The sequence below is a fragment of the Coloeus monedula genome (assembly GCF_965178545.1).
Source record: "Coloeus monedula genome assembly, chromosome: 3".
NCBI classification, from domain to species: Eukaryota; Metazoa; Chordata; class Aves; order Passeriformes; family Corvidae; genus Coloeus; species Coloeus monedula.
Window position 1 is genome coordinate 104159600 of NC_138783.1, and position 26832 is coordinate 104186431.

Genomic DNA, 26832 nt, shown 5'->3' on the forward strand with positions numbered 1-26832 from the left:
TCTGAATCAATCATAACTGTTTCTGAGATGGAGCCAGGCTCTTCTCAGTGGTGCTGAGCGATAGGACAAGAGGCAATGGACAGAAACTGATGCACAGCAAGTTCCACCTGAATATGAGGATGAACTTTTTTCCTGTGCAGTGACCGAGCACTGGAACAGAAGGCCCAGAGAGGGTGTGGAGTTTTCCTCATTGGAGATATTCAAGAACCATCTGGAGGTAGTCCTGTGCTATGTGTTATGGGATGACCCTGTCTGAGCAGGGAGGTTGGACCAGATGAGCCATTGTGGTCTCTTCCAACATGACCCCTTCTGGGATTCGGTGATTCTGTGATAACTTGTCACCTTAATGAAGGCTAAATCCATAGCATGTTAATGCAGAACATGATAGATCACAAAATAAAGCTTTAGCTTTCTGAGCAATGCCTAAGTGGGGTGTCTCTGCTTATGTTTTGGTATCCTGCCCCGATCACCATAGAATGCACTGTTCTGAAGACAAACAGGGTTTCTTAAAAACAGAGATGAGTAAGAACACAATAGTAAACATATTTTGATACTACCAAACCTAAATATTCTTGCATATAGTTAAACATAAATTCTTTACCAAGAAAAGGAACTGAGAAATCCTGAAACTGAGTTTTTGGAAGGTAGCAAGATGGAAGAGTCTCTTGCCTTCACCTGCCTCTCTCCTTCCCCTGACTGCAAGCCAATATTCCCATTCCTGCCAGTACCACCCTGGCAATTCCCAAGGGGGAGAAGTCAGGAGATCTGGACTTAATTTTCTTCCATCTTACACCCTGAAAGCAACATCAGGTCAGGAGCTGTTTGGTAACTGTATTACCTTATTCAGCCTCAGTAAATCCAATGCACATAAAGTGCTTTTTGGGTAGGAAAAGGTTCCAACCTAGTCCACCTTTAAATTTTAATAGCTAAAGATGAGCTAAGTAAAACAGCTCAGTTTCATTTGACAGAAGTGTTGAAAGTAGAAAAGAAGCATCCTTCCAAGTTTATCATCCCAGAATGTAACAGCAGCCCAAGCTTAAGGCACTGCTGTCTCTCTTAAATCTTATTTTCTACATTTAAATACAGAACACTTTTCCAGAAGTATTTTGTAACTTGACAGATGAATGAACAAACATGCACACACTTATTTCTACCTCCTTGGAGAAAAGAAAAATCTTTAATAGTGCAAACAAAATTTACAGTAAAACTTCAATGGCATTGGTAATACATAATGTATATTTTTAGCATGCAGTTAATCTGATCAGTCCCACCTTATTCCAGTGGAGTGACAAAAAGGCTCCACTTACGATGGCCAAACACCACTGTGTGGGGTGGGATCTTGCTTCCCACTGTTGCTTCCATGCAGTTGGTGTGAAATGACAAGGTGGAACTGGACACCGCAGCTCTGGAGTCCTCCTTTGCCACCTGCCCCAGTAAAGAGGACAAAGCCAGGGTGTGCAACGAGAGAGAGGAGCTCTGAAGGATGGCTGGCAGCCTCCAGTGTGGATCTTCCCCACTAGGGACACATTCCTGAACCTGGCATGAAGGGGACTGGCCTTGAGGGATCACTTCCTGAGAGGGGATGCCAAGGTACAGTTGCACCACAGGTTCACTTGGCAGGCAGTGAGAGCCTTTTGGGGATACAGGACTGAGGAGCTGAATCATTGAGCCAAAAAAGAAGGTGCTGTCCTGTCAGCTGCTGGTGGCACAAAAAGCCCCCTTACCCCTGACAGAAGGAGGATGGCAGGAGAGTAACTGAAATATCTAATGCTGGAATGCATGCCACTTGAGACTGGAACTGGGAGTGGGAAAAAGCCCTGCTGCTTTTACTTAAATCCAAACTGTTTGACCCGAAGCTCTTCTTCTATAACCCCCATCCTCAATCCCTTTTTTCAGTCATGATTCTATGCAGCAGCTACTTAATATTCCAGATGTGAGTGGTCCTTTGAGCAGCACCTGAATCAACCTGCAGATGAGTGCCCAAACTCTTACCCTACAGCTACAGATGGCACCAGGGGTGGCATCTGTCTCCTGCTTTCTGGGCAACTGCTCCTACCTGCAGACCACTCCAAAAAGTGCCCAAGGTTGGACGTGGACTGACTCAAGCTCCCACTTCACTCAAGGCCCTGGCTACTGCCAGAGGGGTGACACATTCCTGCAGTGTCCTGTGCCCACATGGGGCAGCCCAGGTGTTTCACTACCCCACAGAAAGTGGCTGCCCCTTTGCAGGGCAGCTAAGGACTTTGTGGCTCACCTGCACCTTCTGGGAACAAGCAAGACTCCTTCCCTGAGAAAGGAGACTACAATTAGCAGGAGAGAAGTCAGACAGACTTTGTACGCCACCCATTCAGTTTTCACAGTTACCTGTGGGACCAGCAGCTAAGGGAGATCAGTGGTGCTTTTGATCTGTCTAGTTTGACAAACCCATGTCCCTGTTGGCAGCAGGGAGAAGGCAACAGCTGTGAGCAGGGAGGGCACTGACCTGGGGGAGCAGGGTTGGGGCCAGCATGTGGTGTGAGCTCTGAGCTGGACACAGATCCTTATTCTGCCAGTTGCCCCCCACCCCAGCCCTGCACCTGTCTCCAGGTGCACCCAGCTGCCCCCAGCACTGTGTGGGTGCTCCTGACCTCACAGCTGCAAACTGGTTGGGGCAGCAGTGCTGGTCAGGCTGCCACAAGCAGCTCTCAGGTGAGTCTATTTTAATTCACTAATGCCCTTGTTTCACAGGATGTGTCTGTTCACCTTTGCCTTCTTTCCATAAATGAATTTCCTGGGGCTGGGAGCTGGCAGTGTCATCTGGTGGCTCCCCAGGGAGGCTGCACAGCCAAGGAGAGCCTCTGCCAATTAGCTCAGCCCTGCACAAACTGCAAAGTCGTCCTGTATTTTATCTGGGAGCACACCCTGGTCACTGCCAGTGCCAGCTCTGCTTTGCAGCAGCCTCACACACACAGGGGATCTTCAGGAAAGCAGGGGGTCTGTGTAAAACCTTAGTTGCATAATTGGGTTTGCACTGCAAGGTAACTCTCCAGTTGCAATGGCTCTTCGCTCTGAGCAGTAACACAGCAGCAAGGTGGTGCAGCTGTGCCTGACCCTGTAAGTAATATTAGTTTGCCTTCCACTGGCCTTGTGTTTGAGTCCCACCCTTCACCACCAACCTAAACTCTTCAAATTACCACATAAATACTTTTCAGTTGCCTGCATTCCACGTGGTAATTCATTATGACCATCATGAATATACCATAACCTAGGTCATACTGTGAATTTGATATTAAAAACACCAATGACACTCCCATTAAAAAAAATAAGTATTAAGGGGTGTCCAGGTATGTTAGTCCATACATTTAATTGCCTTAGACTTCAATGCAGCTGCATGTAAAACCAACATCAGCCTTCTTGTTTCTGCAAAAAGTCATCTTGCATCTCTCACAGTCTAGGATTCAAGAAGAAAAGCAAAAATAACTGCTACTACTTTTTGTATGATACTAGGTAAAATAAAAAACTATCACCTTGCTGTTGTGTGCTTATGCTCTGCACTGTCACATCTGCTTAAAGTAGACAAAGGATTTTACTTCCTTTTACTGGGAAACAAGCCAAGTGAGCTCTCACAATACATACGAAAAGTTAAAAAAACCAAACTAAACAATAACAAAGGCAAACCCTCACAAAACAGGCACCACACCAATAAAATTACTTCTACACCCAAGTGCTAATTGTACCTGAACTGTCACTTTATACTGGCCCCTGCACAGGCCCATGGTTCCCATGGTGGTTTAACACAGGGCTCCTGGTCCTCTGGACTACCAAACTCCTCTGTCTCTGAAAAAAACATTACATCACCTCACACTAAGGCCTCCCACACCTTCACTCTCTTGAGCCAGTTCCCAGATACTGCTACAGCAGCAGTGACTCTGTAGAGGGACAGCAGGTGGGGTGTCATGGCCTTTGGAGCTCAGACCTGCTGGGACCATGAGGGCTGGCAACTGGCAAGTGAGACAGGACATTACTTCTACTGGAAACAAAAACCTCACTCTCAAAAGCACCACACACTATTGTTACAAAAAAAAAAAAAAAAAATTCAAATCCTATACAAATGGCACAGCTATGTTCTGAAAGAGTGGAGGGGAGGCTTACAGAAATACTCTTACCAGGTTTATTAGCTCAGAAAGTACTTTTTACAGGCCTATCTGCTCTTTTCCCCTCTGCCTGGCAAGACAGAATTGCTCTGATCCTTTCTGCTCACATGGCAGCAGTGCTGCTGAGGGAACCTGTCTGTGGCCATGGAGAGGCTGAAGCTACTGCCACTTTCCTAAGCTGTCAGCCAGGTGCTGACATGTGGCTGGTGGCAAAGCCAGCAGCACAAGCACAAGGAAAACCACTGCCAATGCCTGGGGACACACCTATTCTCCCTGCAGCATCTCAGAGCTTCCAGTGGACAGCATTAACCTGGGAACTGTCTGCAGGGAGACTTCCAGGCAGCCCAACCCCTAACTACATGAGACCAGTGTGACTTCAAATTAAAAAGAAAAAAAAAGAAAAAGAAAAAATGGAAAAGGAAAAAAAAGGAAAAAAAAAAAAAAAAAAAAAGAGAAACATCAAAGCCTTCCATAAACTCACGCTACACTGGAAGAGCCACAATAATGCCATTCTTAACTCTGAGGCTGTTTGCAAGGGAAATGATCAGGAGACTTGGAAAGGGTGCTCAAGGGGAAAAGGTTTATCTTGCTCCATTCAGAGGAAAGGATTACAGGCATAAAACTGTCTGTCACATTGGAGAAGCTGGAGTCTTGAGATTTTTGCCTCCAAAGTCTTGGGGATGCAGGGAAGGAAGCTATTTTGTTCAGATTAAAGACAGATGCAGCTTCCTGACAGAGGCTATCCACTCAAATTAGTGGATATTGTAGGAAGTTTGTCCCTACTGGCCTTAGCCTTGCACTGACTAGGTGCAAATGAGAAGAGAATCAGGGTAAAAGTGTATTAGAAATACCACCACGTTATTTCAAGTTATTCTTACTCCTCTATTTTCCCTGGATGTTTCACACTGTGCATTAGTGATTCACAATGATGTACATTTACACACAGCAGGAGAAAAATTAATGAATTCCATCACTTCCCTTATTTGTGAGACCGTCCCCAAGATGCAGCTCCCTCGTTTTATTATGCCTTTTGATCTCCACAGAGTAATCTGTTTTCCCCTTGGCAGAACTGTATAATCCTTGCTAATTTAATACAAATGACATTTATGCACTTTGGGCAGAATAAGCCTCGTTATTTGTTATTTCTTGCACACTCTCCTAAAACCAGGCCAAATTCCAGCTCCCTATCCCCAGCAGGTCGGTGTGCACAGAGCATCCCCAGCAGGGCCAAATGCTGGGGGAGTGGATGGCACACATGGGCAGCAACCACAGCCAAGGGGTTTGTGACAGGGAACTGGGGAGGAAGAGCCTCCGAGCCTTCCCTCCGCTTGAGGCATCACTTACTGCATTGCACAGCCTGTGCTGGGCAGGAAATCGTGTAAATAAATAATTATAGCTTTTGTTAGGTAAGTCATGGTGCCATAGGCTCCACTGGGAGCACTGTCATAAAAAAAGTGGCAAATTCCTGTGGCTACGTCTTTCTCCAAGATACTACCAGTAGCTCCAAATGATTTCTGTAAAGAGACAAGCAAAGAAGTAGGGCAAGTTAGGCATGCATGCTTATTTATTGGAAAAAACCAACCCCATTATGATTTTCTATTTGTGCTGAATACTGAAAGCAATTCTCTTTCCCCTCATGAAAATCTTAATCAGGATTACTATAGGGCCCACATGACTTAGTTGGATCAGTGCAAGTAAATGAAGAATATATAAATTCACAGATTTTTGTCCATTGGGGGGAATGGGTGGGATTACTCAAATATTGGTGATACTAATGCCTTGATACAGCAGAACTTCAATCTACCCTTGCACTTCAGAGCTTGTTAGACACTACAGTTTTATTCCCTTTAAATCTCCCACAGTTCTTGCATTAATTCTCCCAAATATATTTCCAGAAGATACTTAAGTGATTTGGTCTGTCTTTGTAGGAGAAAGGGCCAGGACAAAATCAAGTTCATCACACACATTAAAAAAAGAGCAGGGAATAATTTTGGAAGGAGAAGGCTTTCCCCCACTGCCCTTTGAGCTCACCAGCTCCTGCAGAAACAGGTCATTGGCCATGTGCACAATTCTGTCCACGTGGATGATGCCCCCGATGCTGTTCACCTCGATGTCAGAGAGGAACGTGAGGACCAGAATAGCTTCCACCAGGAGCTGCCTGTACTCAGGCTGGGGGACGTGGTTCAGCACTGACTCCACGTGCACTGCAAACTTGATTTCACATGGGGTCATCTGGCAAGTTTGAGTGGAAATGGAAGGACAAACTGACAAATCCAGAAGACTAGCTCCTCACATCCTGCAAGCACTGAGACATATGCTCCTCTCCGCACATGGGGGCAGACTGACTGAAGCGAACAAAATGTTTGTGCAGCTTTAACACTTACAGAAAGTTTTTGTGTTGCTAGACCCTGATTCTGCAAACAGTTACACAACTTCCAGAAGCCTGCTCCAGCCCTGCAACCCATCTCACACACATCTCACTTACATACAGTGCTGTTGATGCTTAGCTGGCACATTAACTCTTTGCTCCTCAGGCTGTGGTCTCACACACTCTGCCTTGTACATATCTTTCTGGCATTGCAGGTTAGTTGCAAAGCCAAATGTACTGCTGAGTTTTAAAAGCAACCACCTGCTTAGAGGGGTGACTTTTAAATAACCCCTGAGCTTTGCCATGCAGGAATATCACTATTCTGTTTGTAGAACAGCTTAATTTGCACTGGCATAGCTCTGTGGATGTTATGCTGCCTTAGGAGGTTTGTGCTTATTTAATTCGATTGCCTCAAACAGCAAAATTAGATCCTGTCCAGGTCTGACAGGCTAAAAATAGAAGTCTCTTTATCTACACAATAGGGATAAATAAAGCTCTCCTTTCTGAAAAAAACCACAAACCCCAACATTTAAATTTGACAGAAAATTCCAACTCCTCTCTTCAGCTGCTACCACAGTCCCTCAGAAAAGAAGGAAGCCAGAGACAAGTTTGAGAGAAACAGTCAGGAAAACAGTCTTGGGCACACAAGCACAGCTCTTGCACTGATGGATTACTATTCACAAGAGTTTGTTTTATAGATGCGAATTCAAAATTTGCCAGAGCACCTAAAGACAGAATCCAGCTAAGAAAAAAATGCAAGAAAATGGTATGGATTTAAAGAACCAAAGCTTTGGTTAGAAACAATCATCCTTAACTGGTATTTACTTTTGAGCCAAAATACACTGCCTGCTGTTGCAGCATATTAAAAAAAGTAAGTGGCAAGCAATGTGTCTGCTTTATTCCAACAAGTCTGTGCTGCCTCACCTTCCCCCCAAAGGGCTGCTGTCCCCCACCCTCTCTGGAGTCTCCCAGTGGGCACAAGGAGACAGTGAAGGTGTGCAGAAGGCAGGCTCAGCAAAGGGAAAACCTCCTCCCAGGCCTGCCTGGCAGGAACTCACCTGCACAGACCCAGGGAAACTAGCAGAGGTGCTGGGGGAAGGTCCAGATGTTCTAAACATAAAACCGAGGATCTGTAACAGCAGCCCTGCTGCATTTTACACTGTCAAACCAAACATTCAGACATGTGGCTAGAAAATCATTGGCATTTTACTGTACCTCTCTGGTGGTTGAAGAAGGAAGGACATACCCATCAATGGACAGACCATGGCACTGAAACATTTCAAGAGTGAACAGAAATTACACTTCTTGCAAGTCAATCTGAGGGTTCTCTGTTCTAAGCCAATATGTAACAACTTTCAGTTAGAAAAAAAAAAAAGGCAAAGCAAAACCCCGCAAATAACACAGAAAAAATCTGTTCAAAAATATTATTTCATCCTTCCTGAAGAAGTTATTATGTAACTGGCAAAGATTAGAAGCAGCCTGACATGACACACCAGAGCATGCTGTGCTCCAGCCCAGCTAACGAAGCAAAGCACTTTGAGAGCCACTACAGCAAAGGCAAACAAAGGAGGGAAACAAATCCATGAGAGCATTCTGTTGGAAAGGATTTGGAAATAAAAGATAACAAAAAAGCAAGACAACAGACCACAAAAGCAAGAATCTTTTTAAATTTTTGCTAGAACAACATTAAGTTATGTGTTTCAGATCCAGGACAGCACACCGCAGGATGTCAACCACTGGGGGAGAGAAATGCCAAGTGGTATAAAGAAAACAGCGACAAAACCTAAATGGTGAAAAGGCAGGTTAAAGACAGACACATCTGGGTACCTGAGGTATAGAATGGAAACACACTAGGAAGAGGAGACACATTTTATGATTCGTCCAAAGAGATTTTAAGAATGAAATATTGAAGACAAGCACAATTCATTTTAACAGCCAGAAAAACCATACAATTACTCCCAGCTATTACATTAGGCCAGAAGTGATGCGCACTCTACTGAAAGATCCTATTAGTATATAGCCAAGAGGTCATATATGATTTGTCTTGGCTGACATCAACACTAACAGCTTCAGTGTAAGTGATTTTAGAAGGACAAACCAGCGTAAATTGGTGATGCACTCTTTTTCCAACTAAGCAAGCATGAACAGCTCAGTGCTGCAGGGTGCCAAATGCTGGCCTGTATCCAGCAAAGCAGAAAAACAGGTGCATAATCACTTTGAAATAAGTTAAAATTTGTAATTCCTTTCCCCTTCTTCTGGGAGTGTTGCTTCAACACATTTCTATACCCCTCATATCCAATGTGCTGGCAAGGACTTACTTGTCACTTAAAAACAAACTAACTAACAAACAAAAAACATTAAGAATGCCATACAGCTCAGAACAGCCAGCAGGAGGTCTCAACACATTCTGGAAGAGTTAGAGCAGTTTCCTACTTCATTCCTCACGGCCTTTCTGACCCGGAGCACAGAGCTGCATTGCACTGCAGTGCCCTTTAGCTGCACTGACAATGTGCATTAGGCCAGGGGATGCACAACAGGCAGTGGTGGAACAGAATCATTCAACCAAAATTCAGCATTGGTGGTTTGAGAGAAAAAAACACTTTCAAAGAAACACATGAACTTGTGTTAATGGAGCCCTTTTATGTTCAAGAGACACACTTCTACCAGTGACTCTGGTTTCCACCTGTTGACCAACTTCCACTCCTGGCAAGATGCCACCCCTGGACCACCACCTCCCCGAGTTACTGCAGAGCTTGCTTGCATCCTCCACAGTGGTCAGCTTACCTTCTGAAGGATTTTCCACACTTTCTCATAAAAGCCAACAGGAACTCTGTTAATAGCACCGTCAAGCCTCCTCCTGCGCAGCCACTGCCCTTTTCTGTCACCCCAGCTCATGTCTCCACCGGAGCCAGTTGGAGAAGTGCTGGTGGGAGATGATGGAGTACTGCCCCTCTGTAAGGACATTAAAGCCTTGGTTAGTACTCACACAAGTGCCACTCCTAGCCAACACATTTCTGTTATAATGCTACCTCAGAACCAGGGAAGAAATACAGGCTTTGGTGTCATATAGGATGATGGGATGGGATTGATCCTTCATCCTCATCTCTCCCCTTTGCAACAAGCTTCATTTCTCAAGTACTTCCATCGTTTCTCAACAAAACAGGCAAGCACTTCAATATAGCATAACCCAGTGACCTCCACTGCTTGGTTTAATGCAATGTCTAACTATTTTAACAAGCATGAGCTGCTTCCAGGGCAGTGTCACTGGTGTGCAAGGTGGGGGGATCTGCAGGTATGTCCAATTCACTTGGACATGGTGCTGTAAAAGTATCAAAGTGAAAGTATCATAGTCCAGCAAGAGAGGCCCTCATACAAAAGCTCTATTAAAGCAAGTAGATTAAAAATTGACTTAATGAAGCCATGAAATCATCATGCTTGCCTTTCTGTTAAGTGTTAGTCTTGTTTCCTTTATTACCCTTGTTGCACTATTATTTTACCCTACCAGGCCTGGACACTAAATTAGGCAGCAAATCATCTTCAAAGTTGTTGCAATACCACCAAATTGCTGTTGTGATTTGCACACATACAGTCTGCCCATTCCTTGCACTCTCAGAGACTGTGCTCTTCTGTTTTCTCCTTCCTTTTGGATACCTGTTACTTTCAGCCCAGAAACGACTTCACTGAAAGTGCCATCTTAAATCCCCTTACCTCCAAGTAAGAAGCCATCTGAGCAATATAATGGGGAAGGAGGAAAATGATTGAAAACTGCATGTTTGGAAAGCACAGGCTCATAGACTCTACACAGCTCTGCAAAAAAAATCCCCAGCAAACAGTCCATTTCCACTGCTCCTGGTGTCCATGAGGCAGAGGTGGTGTTCCTTCGATGTTCCAGTGCTTGCTGTTCCTTTCCACTGCTCACTGACTATGACAGATAGAACTTCCTGCTCTATAGCTGTGTTTTTAGGGCATTTGGGAGGTGTGGAATTGACAATAAGTCTGAAGATGCAGAGGATCACAAACCACCTGTTCAAAGGGCATGTGTAGCTGGAAACTTCCTGTCTCTCCATGACACATTTGGAGCTTCAGACTTACTTGGAATTGCTGAAGTCTCTGTTGGTAAAATATTTAAGCAATTATATTCCTTCTTTAACAGTGAGAGCTTAAGAAGAGCTACAGTTCTCTGCCTTGAAAGAAGATGACTTCTTGAAGAGATACCCATGCAAACCCTGTCTCAGCAACTTGTAGCTATTCTGGGTTCCTCGCTGTCCAGAGGCTGCCAGCATTTATCAACACTACCTTACTTTTAAATACTAAAGACACCTGTAACATAATCCAGTATCAAGTAGCTAAATCTGCTAGAGTACTTTATCTGCTACAACTGCTTAAGCCTCAGAAGAACTAAGTAGATCTAAATGCGAGACTCAACTTCTTTTAAAAGATTACTAATGAGAATTGGTTCCCAATGGGGACAAACAAGACAAAGAGGCAGGGTTTGAAAACAAGGTTTTAGGCAGAAGACAGAGGAGGTGTCTAGAGCCAAGACCCTTGCAGACAAACACACACAGGGTGAAGAGCAGGTGCAGAGCTACAGATAGTGTTTTACCGTGGAAGCAAACATGCTGTTGGACGTGGAGTACCCCTCATGAAAAAACTACAAAACAAAACCAGACACCAACATGTCAGACAGACAGCCATGAGAACAGAACACAAACAAGATTAAGTAACCCATCTGTGCAAAGGCAAGAAATACAGAATAACCTCAGGTACTCAGGGAAAAACTGCAGCGATCCATGGCCTCTTGAAGTGTTGCACTTCAGCTGATACCAGGGCAGCTGCTGCTGATTCCCAGGGTCACCATGACGCAGAGCCTGCCATGCCAGGAGCCTGTTTGGCAGCCACAAGGTGCCCATGCCATCCACAGTGCTCCCAGCATGGCCAGCACAAATCACCAGTTTAAGATGCAAGCTAAAGCTTCCCCCTGTGACTCAGGGCTGGGGTAAAAGCCAAGCTCCCCACTTCCGTTCCCCAGTTGTTGCAATGCCACCAGCTTCTCTTTGCACAAGAAGGTCATCTTGCTGGAAGGCTGCAAACTGAATGGGCAGCACTAAACAAACAGCTGCAAGGCCAAATGTTTGCTGAAATGTGGATGCAGCATTTAAGCACTCAGGCTTTAAGCATTTTTCTCCAACTGCCCATCCCAAGCCATGCCTCCACATTCAGTGTTAATGGCTCAGGCAAAGGTTTGATGTTCAGACTCAGGAAAGAACAGCCACAAAAGAGGGAGCTGCAGTTGCTCAACACGTCCAGAGATGTTAGTACAAGTACTTGAAATATTCCTTGTAACAACAGAGTGTATCCTGCACCACCCCACCCAACCCCCTGCCAAAATGACATTACATCAGCTGCTGGTCAATTATTCACAGAATGCAGTTGTAAGTGGCAGGAAACAGCAGGAATGGCAAAGTGGGGGGGTACAAAAATAAACCCAGCCAACTCCTCCTCTGTGCAAAATACCCAGTTTCCATGGAATGAAAAAGCAACAAAGGAACTATGTTTCTAACATCAACAGAGATCCACATATTCCAGCTACGGCCCACCGCTGTATTTCAAACAAAATAATGCTGCCATCTAGTGCCTTGTCCCTCCTCCTTCCTGGAAAGGCCCCGAATCCAGACACTGCTCTATGAATGGGAGCCCTGCTCAGACTGACCTCCAAGGCCACCTCAGGGCTGGTGCAGCACAGTCGGCAGCACCTTCACAGCCACTCCTGAGCCTTGTCCACGATGGTGCTCCGGCAGTGGCACAGCTCAAACGCAGCAACCAGGTCTTAGGAGACAGACACCATGTGCTCCTCAGGGGTCTCTGCTTCCCTGCCTGACCATTTCCCATGAAGAATCATTAACTGATCTTTGCTGCCACCAGCAAATGCTTCATGTTAAGACCACGTCAAAATGCCACTCCTTTCTGAAGGCTTATTCAACCTGTTTTACACAATCCATGGAAAACATCAAATGCTTCCTTAGATGAGGCTGCTTAAAGCCCTATCCAATCTGACCGTACACATTTCCAGGGGCGGGGCATCCACAACTTCATTGGGCAACCTGTTTACTGCCTCTTCCCCTTCATCGTAGAAAGTAGTCCTTGTATCTAACCTAAACCTACCCTTTCAGTTTAAAACTGTTGTCCCTTGTCTTGTCACTACAGGCCTTGGCAAAAAGCATCTCTTCATCTTTCTTGTAAGCCTCCTTTATATATTGCAAGGCTGCAGTTAGGTCTCTTGGAGCCTTCCCTTCTCTAGTTTGAATAACCCATGAGGAAAAATAGAACCATTCTTACAAATGTATTTTATTTGACCACTATCTTCCTATTTATTTAAAGCAAAAGAAAATTGCTAATAGAGACACAAAACAGAGCAATCAAACCACTCAAAACCATCAGTCATATTCATTCAGAGTATTTTGGTTGTGTTTTCTGTGATCTCTCCATATACTCAGTTGAAGTGTAATTTAAAGTATTGAAGTTGAACATATATGTATAAATTCTAGCAGTAATCATCCTCCATTCCTGAAGAAAAAGAACTGGAAGAAAACAAACCAAGATTCCTTTTCCACCGGTATCTTTTCCAAATGGCATGTGGTCCACTTTTGCAACTTAGGCCAAGTGCAAGAACAAACACTGCGTAAAAGCTTCTCTTTGACCCTCTGACTTTTCCTTAGCTAAACATGATAAAAGAGCTGTTTTTACAGTGGATGCCATGAATGCGTTAGAGTTTGTTCAAGTTCTTCTACATCCAGAACATGAAACAAGAACAGAAGAGGAAGCACATTTTTGGAGGAAACATCTCTTAACTGCCTTCTATTTAGTGATCAGTTTTAAAATCAAAGCAACTTTGAAAATTTCTGTCATTTAGCAAGAACAAAACCTAACATAACACAGTTCCAGAACAGCTGTACTTTCTGATGAGCATTGACAGAAAACCCTCACCTGCTTCATCTCACTCTTCAATTTAGTAATACCACTTCTTTCTGTTTTGGTTGCTCCAGAATGCCCCATCTCATGAATAGAAATTGCAGGGCTGGATGAAGAAGAATCTACAGGTCGCACTAAAGAAGCAAATGGACATTTTTAACATTCTATGGGTAGAAAAATAGATGAAACTGTATCTAAGAAGTTAAACGCAAACTGTTTCAGAAATATGCAATGTTCTTGGTGACAGCATCCTTTCAAATCACATCAAGAGTTCAAACCTGATGGTATAAGGGGCCTAAATCCCTAGTTGGGTATCAGAAACTGATTTTCCAAGACAGTGAGCAATTGTAACTTTAGTGAGAATTGTGACAAGACTCTGAGGGCCTACAGAGGACCCTCAAAGAGAGCTGATGTGCCAGTCAGGAATATGTGGGCATCAAAGACATGCTTCTTGAAGGCAGGTTAGATATCACCTTTTAATGACTTTTGTTCTGGTTCCACAAAATTTCATTTTAAAAGTTTGCCTTAATGTTACTGAAACTCGATACAATCTTATTTCAGTACAGGATAGCTTCCCTCATATGTGTTTTGTTTATTCTACAGCAAACATACACATGTACTCGTCACCCATAATTAATATGCTACCTATACTTTTATTTTATGTGCAGAAGGAATAGATCCCTACTTATAAGACAATCTAACTTAACACATAAAAGTGAAAAACTTACAGCTTCTTTCCACTCCAAACTCTTTCCCACTGAGAATATGATGTAGGAGACTTTTCATATCAAAGGGGCTTAGATTCATCAAGCTCTCTGAAGCTTCTTCACCTAGTTAAACAAAATAAAACAAAACAAAATGACAAATGTCACACAACAAGCTATAAAGCCAGCTAAGGAAACTGAATGAAGTCCAATCACATGTAACTTTTTGGCTAGCTGTTCCTTTAAAAAAATTAATTATGTAGTCACATTCCAAGGAAAATACATTTCAGGACTAAACAACAAACACTGAATGGAAATAATACTACTTGCATTAATGAATATTGTCATAGCTTGTGCAAAATTTCACTGAAGCTCATGATGAGAAAGCAGTTGCTCCCTTGTAGAGCATCACTTGGAATGGCATTACAACCATCTCCCAACAGCAGATGACGTGAATCTAAATTACAGAGCCAGAATTATTCCATAAAGAACATCCTTTGATATTCTTTGAATAACTGGGTGCCAGGGGGAGAGAAGTCTTTCAATAAGTCAAAAAAAAAAAAAAAAAAAAAGTGATTTCCAAAGTTTGTAACTGCACATATGAACTAAGAGGTTAATAAAAGGATTTAACACATATAAATGAAAAGATCAGCCATGAAGGGTGAAGCAAAAATGACACCAGAAATACCCTCATGATAAAATTGTCTCCTACCTGAGCATTTCAGACTTCGTGCCAGCTCAGTGGCCATCACCTGGATTATCAGACCAATGCGGAGCCTGAGCATCTCCACAAAAAGACTGGGCTGTGACCGGACGTACATCGCCAAGTACATAATTATTTCCTGTAAGGACAAATCCATAAAGGCACCCATCAGAGTGGGTCTTCATGGCTTTCCCAGTCTCAGAGCAAACACTGGCACAGCACTGGGCACAGCCAAAGAAGCCTTTCTGCACAGGCTGCATACCTGAGTCAGGACTGCAATACTGATGTCTTGGCCACTGGCTTCATAAATGAGATCTGTGAGCTCCTCAGGCGGCAGTGGGCTGCAAGAAGACAAACCACAGGCAGCAGTGACTCAGCACAACCAGCACAACAAGCACTGGGATCGAGTCACCCAGAACAAAGGTGCCTACAATTCTACCTGGGTGGCTGCAAATCCTTTTGAGGGCAAGAAGTAAGGTTTAAAAGAAGGTAACAGCAGCAGAATGGTACCAGCAGGAAGATGAAGGGCAATCTGTACCTGAGGCAGAGCTCCAACTTACGTGGTAATGATTTTCTCACGGGGTTCTGGTGGCAGGCCCACTGTAAGTTGCTTGTGGTGTGACAGAAGGTCTGTGCATGCCTATCATAAAGGGACAAAAAGGAAGAGACCTTTCTCTGAATCATGTGGAAGTGATATGACTTTTAATTCCCAAAATTAAATTAATTCCATTTCTTTAGCAATTTTAAATGCATTTCTATTAATTACCAGACATACAGATCCAGAAGAATGCTGTTAAATAGTTTCCAAAGATCTCCTGAGGTCAACAGGGCTATGAGAGTCTACCCAGGCTAAAAGTGGCCTGTTTACCAGCTCAGTGAAATCAGCAGCAAAATTGTTAGATTAGGAACTCCAGTGGGGCTGACAGATCAATAAAGGCTTTCATCCTTTATCATATGATAAACTTTTGTTCTTTATTTAAGAAAAAAAAAATTTAATCAATGGAAAGTTTGGCAGCATTAGCTAAAAAAAAAAATCCTGTGTCCTAATATATCTCCTAAAACAAACACCCAGCATACTGCATCACATTCCTAATACATTCTGAAATAGGTACTTTCCCCAGTACCACAGTGTTCAACCTCCTTTAAAAGTGGGTGTTCAGTTTACCTGTTTTAATATCCTGAATCAAAAAACATCACAGAGCAGTGTTCCTCCGACTTCCAAGAGGCTATTTTCACTCCCTTAACATGGAACAAAACAGATCATCTCCATTCTCCTCCTCCCCAATTCTTTGTCAATACCTTCTCAAGTTAACACACGTGGCTTTCTGTGAGCATGTCCGTACTGCTCATCCATTGTGTGTTGAGAAGGGAAAAAGTTCAGTGCTTAATGAAGTACCATGCACAGTGATTATCACATATTGCTCCCAAGAAGACAGGACTGTCACTAAAATAAGGCATCCTAAATGTGACAGTCAGAGCCTTGAAAATGGCAAGGAATTACAGAAAGAGCTCCTCAGAAATATCCAGAGAATTACTAGAAAATTAAACAAATACTTTTAGAGTACTTGAGAAGAAACCTTTCTGTAATGTTCAAAATCATATCTGTACTCTTACAGTGGATTTTTCTTGCTACCACTTAATCGTCACAGATATTTAAACAGTTCCAAACATCCATTCACAGGGCAGACCGTCCACCCAAGGGGATGGAAAGGGGCAGAACATGTTTTTGTGTCATCACTAGCACCTTGACATCGCAGTGCTCCAAAGGTGTTCATACCTTCATGACAGCAATAGACAACCACCAGTGACAACTGTAGCTTTCAAAGCACACAATTCAGCTTCTCTGATTAACAGAGGTAAAATGAAGCCTTCACAACTATTACAGTGTGGCATTCTCAGTCCATGCCAACTTTAGCACAGTTCACAGTACAGATGAAAGATAAAGATGTAGTAAGACTCTAGATCAGAAAAATCAACCAATATTTAATTAAAAATGCTGCACTATGTATGTTGTAAAGTAAAACTAGAAGAAGGGCAAGCACAAACCCCAACAACAAACCAGTAGTTTTCTCTCTGTTCCCAGGCAGGAAGCTGAACCAGGATTCTTTGTATTTCATACCTCAGCCAGGACTTCAACTCTCTTTTTGAGTATGCCAGAAATGTAGCGGATTAAGCCCCATTCTTGATTGAGACCTGCCTTTCTGTAGAGCTCGTTGAGGAGGCAATGAACAGTGACACCATACTGTCCATCCAGCTCTGTGTCCCAGTCAGCACCTCTGCCACAAAAGAAACAGGAGGTAATTGTCATCAGGCAAGATGCTAAACTTTACCACACAGCCGGATTTTGACTGCCCTGCTCATGTTGGTGACAGAATTAAATACCAAATGGGACATCTGTGCCTTCACCACAGATTGATTATATGTGGACAAAATCTTCTTGATACCAGGAACTTTCATCCTAATTTGAGCACCCACTCAGCTGTGAGTGACTTGAAAAGAAACCACCTGAAGGACTTCCTACTATACTTCAAATTGAGCATTCACATGCACAGTTTTCTGGAGGAACACTCTATGTAGTGATTTTCAGAGCAGAACGCAACATCTTCAGTACTGCTGGAGACTACACCCATTTTTCAGATGCTTCAGGGGAATTTTTTAGCCTTGCTTCTTTCTTAGCTATTAACTAAACTTCCGTGTTGCTTATGCCATTACTGAAAAAGCAAAGGAGATTTCTGTTCCTCTCCTGGTTTTGAAATTCACTGCATTATGGCTTCTCTTTGGTAATGTTTTGAAGTGTCACAGAATGACTCTTCAACTCCTGCTGACAGAGTCCACTAGAGGTCCATCTGCCTGCCCAAGAGAAACTCCCTTGGTGAAATTACTGGTGTTGGATGCAGTTAAACAACAAAACATATTTTTAATAGGATTTCCTTTACTCTTTAAGAGAGGATGATAAATGTTTTGTTTGGGAAATCAAGAAGATCAAAGAAGAGGTCCTCACGGGAGACAGACTAAAATAAACAAAAATGCAATCTTTGTAGCAGTAGGGAAGACCATCTGTGATTAACACATACTTGTCTTTGCACCAAAAGCTAACTGCCTGACAGGTTCCAGCAGTATTCTCCTGCACAGGAAAAAAAAGCTCAATAAACACACTTCAGAAGATGATTCTGTTGTTTGTATTCGCATTTTGTTCCCATCAAACCAATTTAAATAGCAGGTGTTTACTAGCCCCAGCAGATGGGTCTAGACTGCTTCCAAGAATGTTTTAAAAAGTACCAAATTTTTGCCAGTTGTGTACTTAAATATGTAGAGAGATTAGAGGAAAAATAGTGAACACTCATTAAAATTGCATTTTGCTTTTAGTTAGAAAATGACAAGATGAATTTTCCCTCCACTTTCATTCTTGTGTATAAAAATCACACCAAGTCTTTGTGAACTTTATGGAGTGCCACAAATATAGCAGGGTGTGTTCTCATTCATGGAAAGGATTTGTGCATCTAATTTGTGAGCCATGGAGACTTCATGTATTTGCAACTTTGTGCCAATCAACTCTAAAATTTGCACAAGTCTTCTTTTGTATCCAAATAATTTCTGTAATCAAACTAACTGAAAACATGCTTGTTAAAGCACAAAATATTTCCATTCTCCCCTCAAAACACAACCTGAACAGTGGGAACCTTTTGCACAAGAATAATCAGATAGTTGTGAACAAACTTAAAGATGCTGAAGTTCATTCTCAGGCAACTTACTTGAGTATATGCAAGATATACAAGATATCTGCTTGATCATGGAGTGTTGGACATTCTTTCAGCTGATCAACAAGCTTCCTGCAATCCAAATCACCATGAGCATCTTTAGGTAAGTACAAAACATTTTCACGGTCCTGATAACAAAGATGGATGAAAAATCAAAAGACATGACCTTGAAAAAGTAGCAGATCTGTAACTTCCTGTAACTTCAAACTTTCCATTAAAAAATTCACAACAGACTTGCAACAAAGCTCTGCACTTGAAATACAGACACATCACTTAGTTCTTGCCAGGATACTGCAGGCACAGAAAGGAGACTTATACCAAGAAACACAACCCCCAGAATGGAACCTTGTATCTATTTTTTTTTTTTTTTTTGACAAAACAAAGAAGCCGAATTATCTGCATGCTTTTCCTGTCATCTTATGTTACTCGTAAAGAGAAAAGCAGAGATACTATCCTTTTTTTCATTTGAAATAATTTAGAGCTTTTTGAGTTCCATCTCTAACCTGTATATAAATGGTGCCTTATGAATGCAAATACTGCCATTATAAATTTTCCAGGCTTATGAAAGTAAAATGTTAACTAATCAGATGATGCAATCCTATGGTGAGTTCTTGGATGAAAAGAAGTTTTGTTTAACAAGCAATATAATCAAATATCAGCAATTCATATAATCCTAAAATACCATTTCCACAAACAAAGCCTTGTGCAGAGCAGAATCTTACAGGAGGCTGGATACAACCTCTTCTAGCCATTCTCAGCAGCTGGTCACATATACCAAGACAAAACAAGTGCCCAGCACAACCCCAGTGCCTTAAGGACATTCACACATTCCCAGTTGCCCAGATGTTACTGTAAGTAGCATTTCTTGGAAAACATCTCTAAAGGCTGCGAACATCCTGTCCTTCCCCTTGTGTTCAGCCAGAACTAAAGACGATGACTTAACTTTTGGCTTTTAAAAATAAAGCAACTATTATGTTCTTTTCTGTTTTGCACATGCAATTAAAAACTTTCCACTTGATAGTGTCTATTTGACTAAAAAACCTTAATCCAGCCAAAAACATAATTTCCAAAACAAGGGAGTACCTGGGATAGAATGGCTTGTCTGTGAAGAAAAATGAGACCTGGCATAGGGTTTGGAAGGAAAACATGAGGAAAGGCTACAGCATTGCATCCTAAAACCACAAACAGCATAAAAATTCCCACACCTTACCTTTGCCTCAAAGAAATGAGGATTATCAACAAGATTCAGAGACTTCCGGTGTGTGTTCAGAACTTTAGTGGGAAGAGACATAGACACGGCTGGAAAGCAAAGCCACCAGAACACAAAGAAGAAAAGGTCTGTTTCAGTAACATGAAAATCAAAAACACCTACATGAAGCAGCTTGACTAGGTAAAAACAACAGAAATACCTCCAAGGGTCAAAATACAAAGGCAGTGCTTCTGATATGCTGTGCATGGAACTCTGAGAGAGGCTCATGTTCTGAACCTTTTCTCCTTGCAGATTTGCTCTGAGAGTTTCTGAGATCAGCATGTCAAAGGCTCAGGGGCTACATGCTCAACTGATACCTCTTATTTGGCCCATGACTCAGAAATCCTGCAGCCCAATGACCTGACCCTGCCAAGTGTTTTAAACATTTCAACAGCAAATAAGTGGAGAAAATGGCCTAATTGATAAGATTTCATAATTAAAATTATAATGCTAAATGCAGGTTAATGCTCTGATAATTTCATTTGCTGAAATCAATGGAGGATCAGATGATGTGGTACATGAAAGATAGCAGAAAAGACTAACAGAAAAGCTTGGAAATTATTAATTTACACTGAAGTTAAAGGAAGTCTTCCATTGACCAGGACATTGAATACTACATATCTCCATATAAAACAATACATATGTTGGAATTTATTTACACACTCAGCCAAAGTGTTGTTTTGGTGTATATCTTCCAATCAGGCTATTAGAAATGTAGCATAATTAGAAAGACTGTGCTCCCTCTCTACTCCATTTGTTCTTACAAATTTAGAAAGTACATGTGAATATTTATGTTTTTCTTGCATTGAAACATTTCATTTCACAGCAACTTCATTAAAATAAAAAAGTATATTTTGTCTGCCTTTACATAAGCAAAGACAAAATTAATTAACTGATTTGGGTTCTAAAATTCTATCCAACTAAGAAGCTGTAGCAGCTTCCACAACATTTAACTTTGATTAAATGTTACATTCATTGCAGGTTTTCTGTGTATACACCATGACATGGGATACTGTGGAAACATGACAGCAACAGCTTCAGAGTCATTCTTACTTCTTAAGGAATTTCTCATTTCTTCTCTATACAGAAAGAACTAGTGGCACAAGTATGTCAAAAGATATAATTTTTAAATACTTGAACTTACCCCTTCTAGCATCCAAACCAGTTTTTCTATTACTATCACTAAAAAAATAATAGGGAGAAATACCTGGAACTTCCAAGCCCTTTGTCTTGGCCATTATTGACAGTATCTCTTCTGTGGAATGGTTTGCACTGAACACAGGTGGTTGACTCGTTGTCTTTGAAGTTGGAGGCAGGTATGACTTCAGTGCTGTGCTCTGCAGAACATCATTTATATACTGATCCAGCTCATCCTGGCTATCTAGTGTAACATACATTAAAAAAAGGTTTCTTAAAGGTAAAAATCACTATTTATCATCATCACCTTCTTATTCAAACATACTACTTTATTCTTGCTTATTTAGAAGGGCACTCAAATATGCAAGAATAGCGTAAGGAAGAGATTTTTAAGCCAAACAAACTGGAAACAAAAGAAAAAACCACATTTTTTGACATTGAAAACAGATTAAGAAGCTAGCTTTGCCTGTGAAAGGAATCAAAAGGGGTTTTATCTTGCTGGTAGATCACAGAACACAGCTGGACTTGATGATCATAAAAGTCTCTTCCAACCTGTATGCTTCTAAGACTCTATCATCTCTTCCACACAAGCTCTTGTCCATGGCTCCTCATAGCCCTCTTCCCTCTAACCTCTTCCACACCTCCCCACCTGCTCACTCTCCAGACTCAGCTTTACTGTAGCAGTTACCAGTCAATGCCATACTACAAATGCAGGAAGAACACAGAATGAATGAATTCATTCTCCAAACTGAGTCATGCAGGTCCTGTCCTCAGGTGGATGCATGAGGACCCAAATGACCATCAGCTGTGCACAGAACAGACTCTGCACTGTAGGCAAACCCAGGCCTGCACTGTAGGCAAACTCTTTTGATAGAACTTGAGAGAGAAAAAAATACCAAGTAAAAAAACACTACTACCTTTTTCACAGAAGTCTGCTGGGTAGTCTCCATATTCACTGTCAGGACTATTGCAGTCTTCATTACGGTCATCAAACAGTTTTAGGTCACAGTCTGGATCCAGGAAGCTCAGATATGTATGAAAAGAGGTGGTAAGAAATTCTGATAGTTTGCCTATCTTCACCCTGCAAAAGGGGATACGTGCCAAAGAGCATTAACATCCACCATTCTGGTACAGATTAATGCCCACTGAGCTTTCAACAACTCCTCCAAAATTTGTGAAACCTACTGCTCAATCCACCTTTGGTAACTGTGAAACCACAGAAAATGACACTGAAAAATAAAAAAGGAAAACACCAGTTGCAGATCCAGCTGGGTAGTTACTGCTGTAGGTACTAATTGATTTTAACTGTGTTATGGTAACACTCACAGGCCTAACTCAAAGCCTAATTATGCAGGGCGCTGTATGTTCATATGAAGAGAGACCCTGAAAAAGACCTGAGCTCCAAGGACAATGCATGAGAAACTGGGGCTGAGAAGGCCCCATGAATGGCAGTGTCTTTTCACAGAACTGGAGGCTGCTAAACCATCTGTGTTGGTTTTAGCTGGGATAAGAGTTAATTATGGGGCTATGCTTTGGATTTGTGCTGGAAACAGTGCTGATAACGCAGGGATGTATTAGTTACTGCTGAGCAGGGCTTACACAGCATCCCAGCCTTTTCTGCTTCTTACCTCACCCCAGCAGCACAGGCTGGGGGTGCACAAGGAGCTGAGAGGGGACACTCTCAGCTGACCCCTGCTGAGCACAGGGACATTCCATACCATAGGGTGTCATGCTCAGCATATAAAGCTGGGGAAGAAGGAGGAAGGGGAGGATGTTCAGGGATACAGGAGTTTGTCTTCCCAAGCCACAGTTACATTTGACGCTTTCCTGAAGATGGCTGAACAACTGCCTGCCCATGGGAAGTGGTGAATGAATTCCCTATTTTGTTTTGCTTGCATGCGTGGTTTTTGCTTTACTTACTAAACTCTCTTTATCTCAACCCATGAGCTTTCTCGCTTGTATTCTTCCAATTCTCTCCCTGATCCCACTAAGGGGAGGGTGGGTGAGTGGCCATGTGGGGCTGAGTTTTTGACTGGAGTTAAACCATGACAGTATGTGACTGTCAAAGAAATATACTGATTGAGAGGGCAAGTAGGAAGAGCATAGGGAGGTCCTGTGGCATCATATTTTGCACATAGATGAATGGAACACACAAGCTTACAAGTACTAAATGCAATTTATGTTTAAATCATGTCCAGTAACTGTGAAAGTAATTTACTTTTTAATAACAGAATCCCAGCCAGAGTCAAGATTTCATATTTCCAAAGACTTGACATTGTTTTTGTTATCCATTAATGGAAGTCAGAGATGGTACACTTTTTGGGAGACATCTTTTTCACTGCATCTGAGGTCCAGCTACCATTTGATTGTCACATAATAATTAAAGCTGAAACTTCCTTCTCTGTGGAGTTCTAGTACAAGGCCTGTGCACTATCACAAGTTCAAAACTGAGACTTCTTTAGGATTTAATTTTTCTGACATTACCTTGCACCTCCAAAATAACCATCCTCTAATTTTCTTATTGTGGCAAGAACTGCTGGATGAATGTCAGTACCATCATCAACTAAAAAAGAATAACAGAAGAGTTGAAATTCACCAACACATTCTTAAATTATCATGTCCAAATACAGTGAATTATTGGGTGTTGTCTACAGTGTAAATTAGACAAATTAAAACAGAACCCTCAACTGCTATCAATACTAGCTTATTCAAAAATCCCAGAAAAACAAGCAAAACACAACCCCTAGACAAGTTCTAAAGACAAACACCCACCCACTCAAGACAAGTTCCAAAGGGATTTCTATGAAATTTCTTTAGACAGAAATAGCATGGAGATGATGAGGTGATGGAAGCACATAAAGGGGGAATAAAACCAAAATTAAATACTACCATGTCCCCCAAATTCAGCATACACATGAGAAAATTAACTGTACTTCTGATGTTAGAAGTCCTGCTACCTGCCTCCTCTCCAATCAATGTCCCTCCTATTCCTCTGCATTACTCTACTCTGCTTGAAACAGAAAAAATTAAATTTACCAAGCATTGTGTGGGTGATGGGAAATGTCAAGGTTGGTCTCCCTGTCATCCTCCAGCAAGAAGTGAGGTAAGCCAGCTCTGTCTTGAGCATCTCCACAATCATCTGATTGTCTAGAGCCAGATAGAAGTGATGCTGGTCAGTAAACTAGAGAAAAGAAAAACACAACATAGGGGTAGTTGTCAGTGCTTTCCTTATTTTTTTTATTTCTTCCCTTAAATCATCCACAAATGCCATATGAGCTACTCCTGACCACAACACAAACCACCTGAATTAACCTAACCAGGCCTCAGACTGTAAAAAAGAAATCCATGCTCGTGCAAGAGTCCATTTTCTTACACTTGTAGACTGACCATCAGGTAAGCCATAGAAACAAAACCTAGGCAATCACACCCACGAAGCAGAATCTTCCCAATGACCGATTACACTGACCTATGATCTGGAAGATGGAAATACTCTAAATGTGGAAGAAAAAGCTAACAACAGCAACAAAAACAATAAACAGGCTCAAGTGCGCACTGGGGACTGGGAGCCAGTAACTGTATGCCCCTTGGGAGCCATCTGAAAGTCAAGCACAATACAGAAAAGCTGGCAGTTACTGAGGACAAAAGGTACATGAAATGTGCAATGGCAAAGTGTGCTGCTCCCACTACAGCAGGAAGCCAAGAACCACAGTAAGAGACTATTATGGCTACTTCAGGAGCTGGAAACAAAGAAACAGGACAAATAATGGAAAGTATGTCAAAGCAGCCACAACAAAAGTTAAGGAAGCCTGTAAGCCTTCTGGAGGAGTAAGTGCAGAAAGAATATGTTAAGTTCAAGCTGGCAAAGTCCAGAGAAATTTCTTCACAGAAGGAATCAGGAACTAGCCAAAACAATCCTTGAGCCACTTGCAGTTAGCTTTGGTAACTCAGGAAGAACAAGTCCCAGAAATCCAGAGAGAAGGAAACACACTGCCTGTCTTTAAAAAGGAAGAGCCATTTAAAAAGTCAGGCCAATTCCAGTGCCTGAAAGCTAGGGAAAACAAAACCAATTTGAGACAGCCAAGATAATTACAAAATTATAAAGTAGGATGGTCAAAAACCAGTCTCAGCAGATTAGTCCAATTTTCTTCTTTGGAGCAATTAGATTAGAAAATGGCTGACACGTGCCAACTTCTGCAAATTTTCACATTAGTGGGCTGAACAAAAACATCCTAAGAAACAGAACTACTTTTAAAATTGTTCTCAAAAGGTAGTTATTAACCATTTTTTCAGAATGACTGTATCTAAATGAAGTCAGCCTTTGCCCCACACCTAATCAATGTTTTCACTAGAAAAGAGAATGAAATACAAATGACAAAATCACAAAATTTGTGGACGCTAGTCAAGATCAACAAGATGATTTAACTGCTAACCTTAGGAAGGTGACATTAAATATTAACTCCATCCACCTCAAAAAAAAATGTCAAGGGAAGTGTCTGGCTTCAAAGTACAATGGAAAACGTTATGGAGATTTTAGTAAAACATGGAATATGCAGGAACTGTCACTGTGTTGCTAATGTAAAGATAAATGCCATTTTGGAATATACTAACAAGTATGTCCTTATTTGATACATGACAAGATTTTAGCTGGAATGTTGGGTCCTGCTTACATAGTAAGATGTGAACAAAGACACCTTTTGAAAAAAATCACATCTCTAAGGAATTTTTCCCTTATTTGCAAAAGTGAAAATTGGTATAGGGAAGTAACACAACAAATAACATTTTATAAAGCTGCTTGTGATCAACTGACATGGGGAAGAATGAGAAGGGACCTACAATTTTTGCAGTAAATCTGATTTGTTTGGGCGTTATGAAGCAGTACAGAAGCTTTCTACAGAGTCCACTGAATGCCTTCAGCTGGAGTTTAAAGACTTCATTAGTCAAACACCTATTTAGAAGGGTGGATGCATTCTTTTTCCTGCATCAGTTGTACATGCTTGGAGCAGGTGACTCCCTGGCCATCTAGTACCAACCGTTGGAATAATTCTATTGGAATAAGTGTGTTGCATTTCATTAAATGTATAAATAAGAGCCATTGATTCTATGAGGATCCAAACTTCCAGCAACACTGAAAAAACACACTAAAGACAAAAAAGACAGAACATCCATTTCTCAGCACTATTGACCCTTTCAACAATATAATGAAAAGATCACACCTTCACCTCCTAGGGGGTTACAGTATTTGGCACACTTATGTGGTACCAAATTTTTCATCAAAGTTTTCAGTAGAAAGATATATTAAGTGATCTATTTCTGCAGAAACTATTTCATTAATTAGTGTTGGTGTGGGCAGAGATCAGTAACAACTTTGTACTATTGATTTGCTGTGTTCTCTTAAACCAGACTCTGTATGACAGAAAAGAGATTTATTAGCAGTTCTATCACGCCGATCATCCCATGCCCTTAAAACCCTATAAAGTAAAGTACATCTGCTGTGTCAGCCCTGTTCTACCTAAAGTACAACGAGAGCAGGGAAAAGCAAAGCGCTTCACTAATGATTCACCATTAAGAAAGGAGTGACTTTCCTGCCAGCTTTACATGCTTACCTGAGGGGTAAAAGCAAATATTTGATTTCTTATCACGTAGAGCTTGGAGGTGCCCAACACCCCAATGTGTCGGTGTGGCCGGCCACTTAATTTCATGCTCTTGTTCCGGCCTGGAAAGAAAAGAATCTCAGCTAACATTTTCTGCATTGTTTTCCAAAATAACCACTTTAGACAGGAAAATCTATTCCACTAATACCAGTAAGGCAGA

General features: G+C 41.8%; 1 protein-coding gene across 2 annotated transcripts in view; it reads right to left on the reverse strand.

Annotated features, from left to right (window-relative positions):
• Positions 1-5473: 5473 nt before the first annotated feature.
• The window catches only part of PHKA2 (phosphorylase kinase regulatory subunit alpha 2), a gene marked incomplete at its 3' end in the record, with an annotated part of 41228 nt that continues 19869 nt past the window's right edge, over positions 5474-26832 (reverse strand). The window contains exons 15-32 of one of the 2 annotated variants that reach the window (XM_082277386.1): positions 26625-26734; positions 24058-24202; positions 23506-23584; positions 21939-22102; positions 21092-21265; positions 19846-19934; positions 18630-18763; positions 16997-17153; positions 15438-15517; positions 15140-15218; positions 14887-15016; positions 14199-14300; positions 13486-13604; positions 11105-11152; positions 9286-9453; positions 7717-7770; positions 6165-6365; positions 5474-5647 (exon numbers count right to left, since the gene is read on the reverse strand). In XM_082277386.1, the coding sequence (XP_082133512.1) occupies positions 5474-5647; positions 6165-6365; positions 7717-7770; positions 9286-9453; positions 11105-11152; positions 13486-13604; positions 14199-14300; positions 14887-15016; positions 15140-15218; positions 15438-15517; positions 16997-17153; positions 18630-18763; positions 19846-19934; positions 21092-21265; positions 21939-22102; positions 23506-23584; positions 24058-24202; positions 26625-26734 (2207 nt within the window). The remainder of the gene's footprint in view (positions 5648-6164; positions 6366-7716; positions 7771-9285; positions 9454-11104; positions 11153-13485; positions 13605-14198; positions 14301-14886; positions 15017-15139; positions 15219-15437; positions 15518-16996; positions 17154-18629; positions 18764-19845; positions 19935-21091; positions 21266-21938; positions 22103-23505; positions 23585-24057; positions 24203-26624; positions 26735-26832) is intronic. The other variant, XM_082277387.1, reaches the window with a different exon arrangement.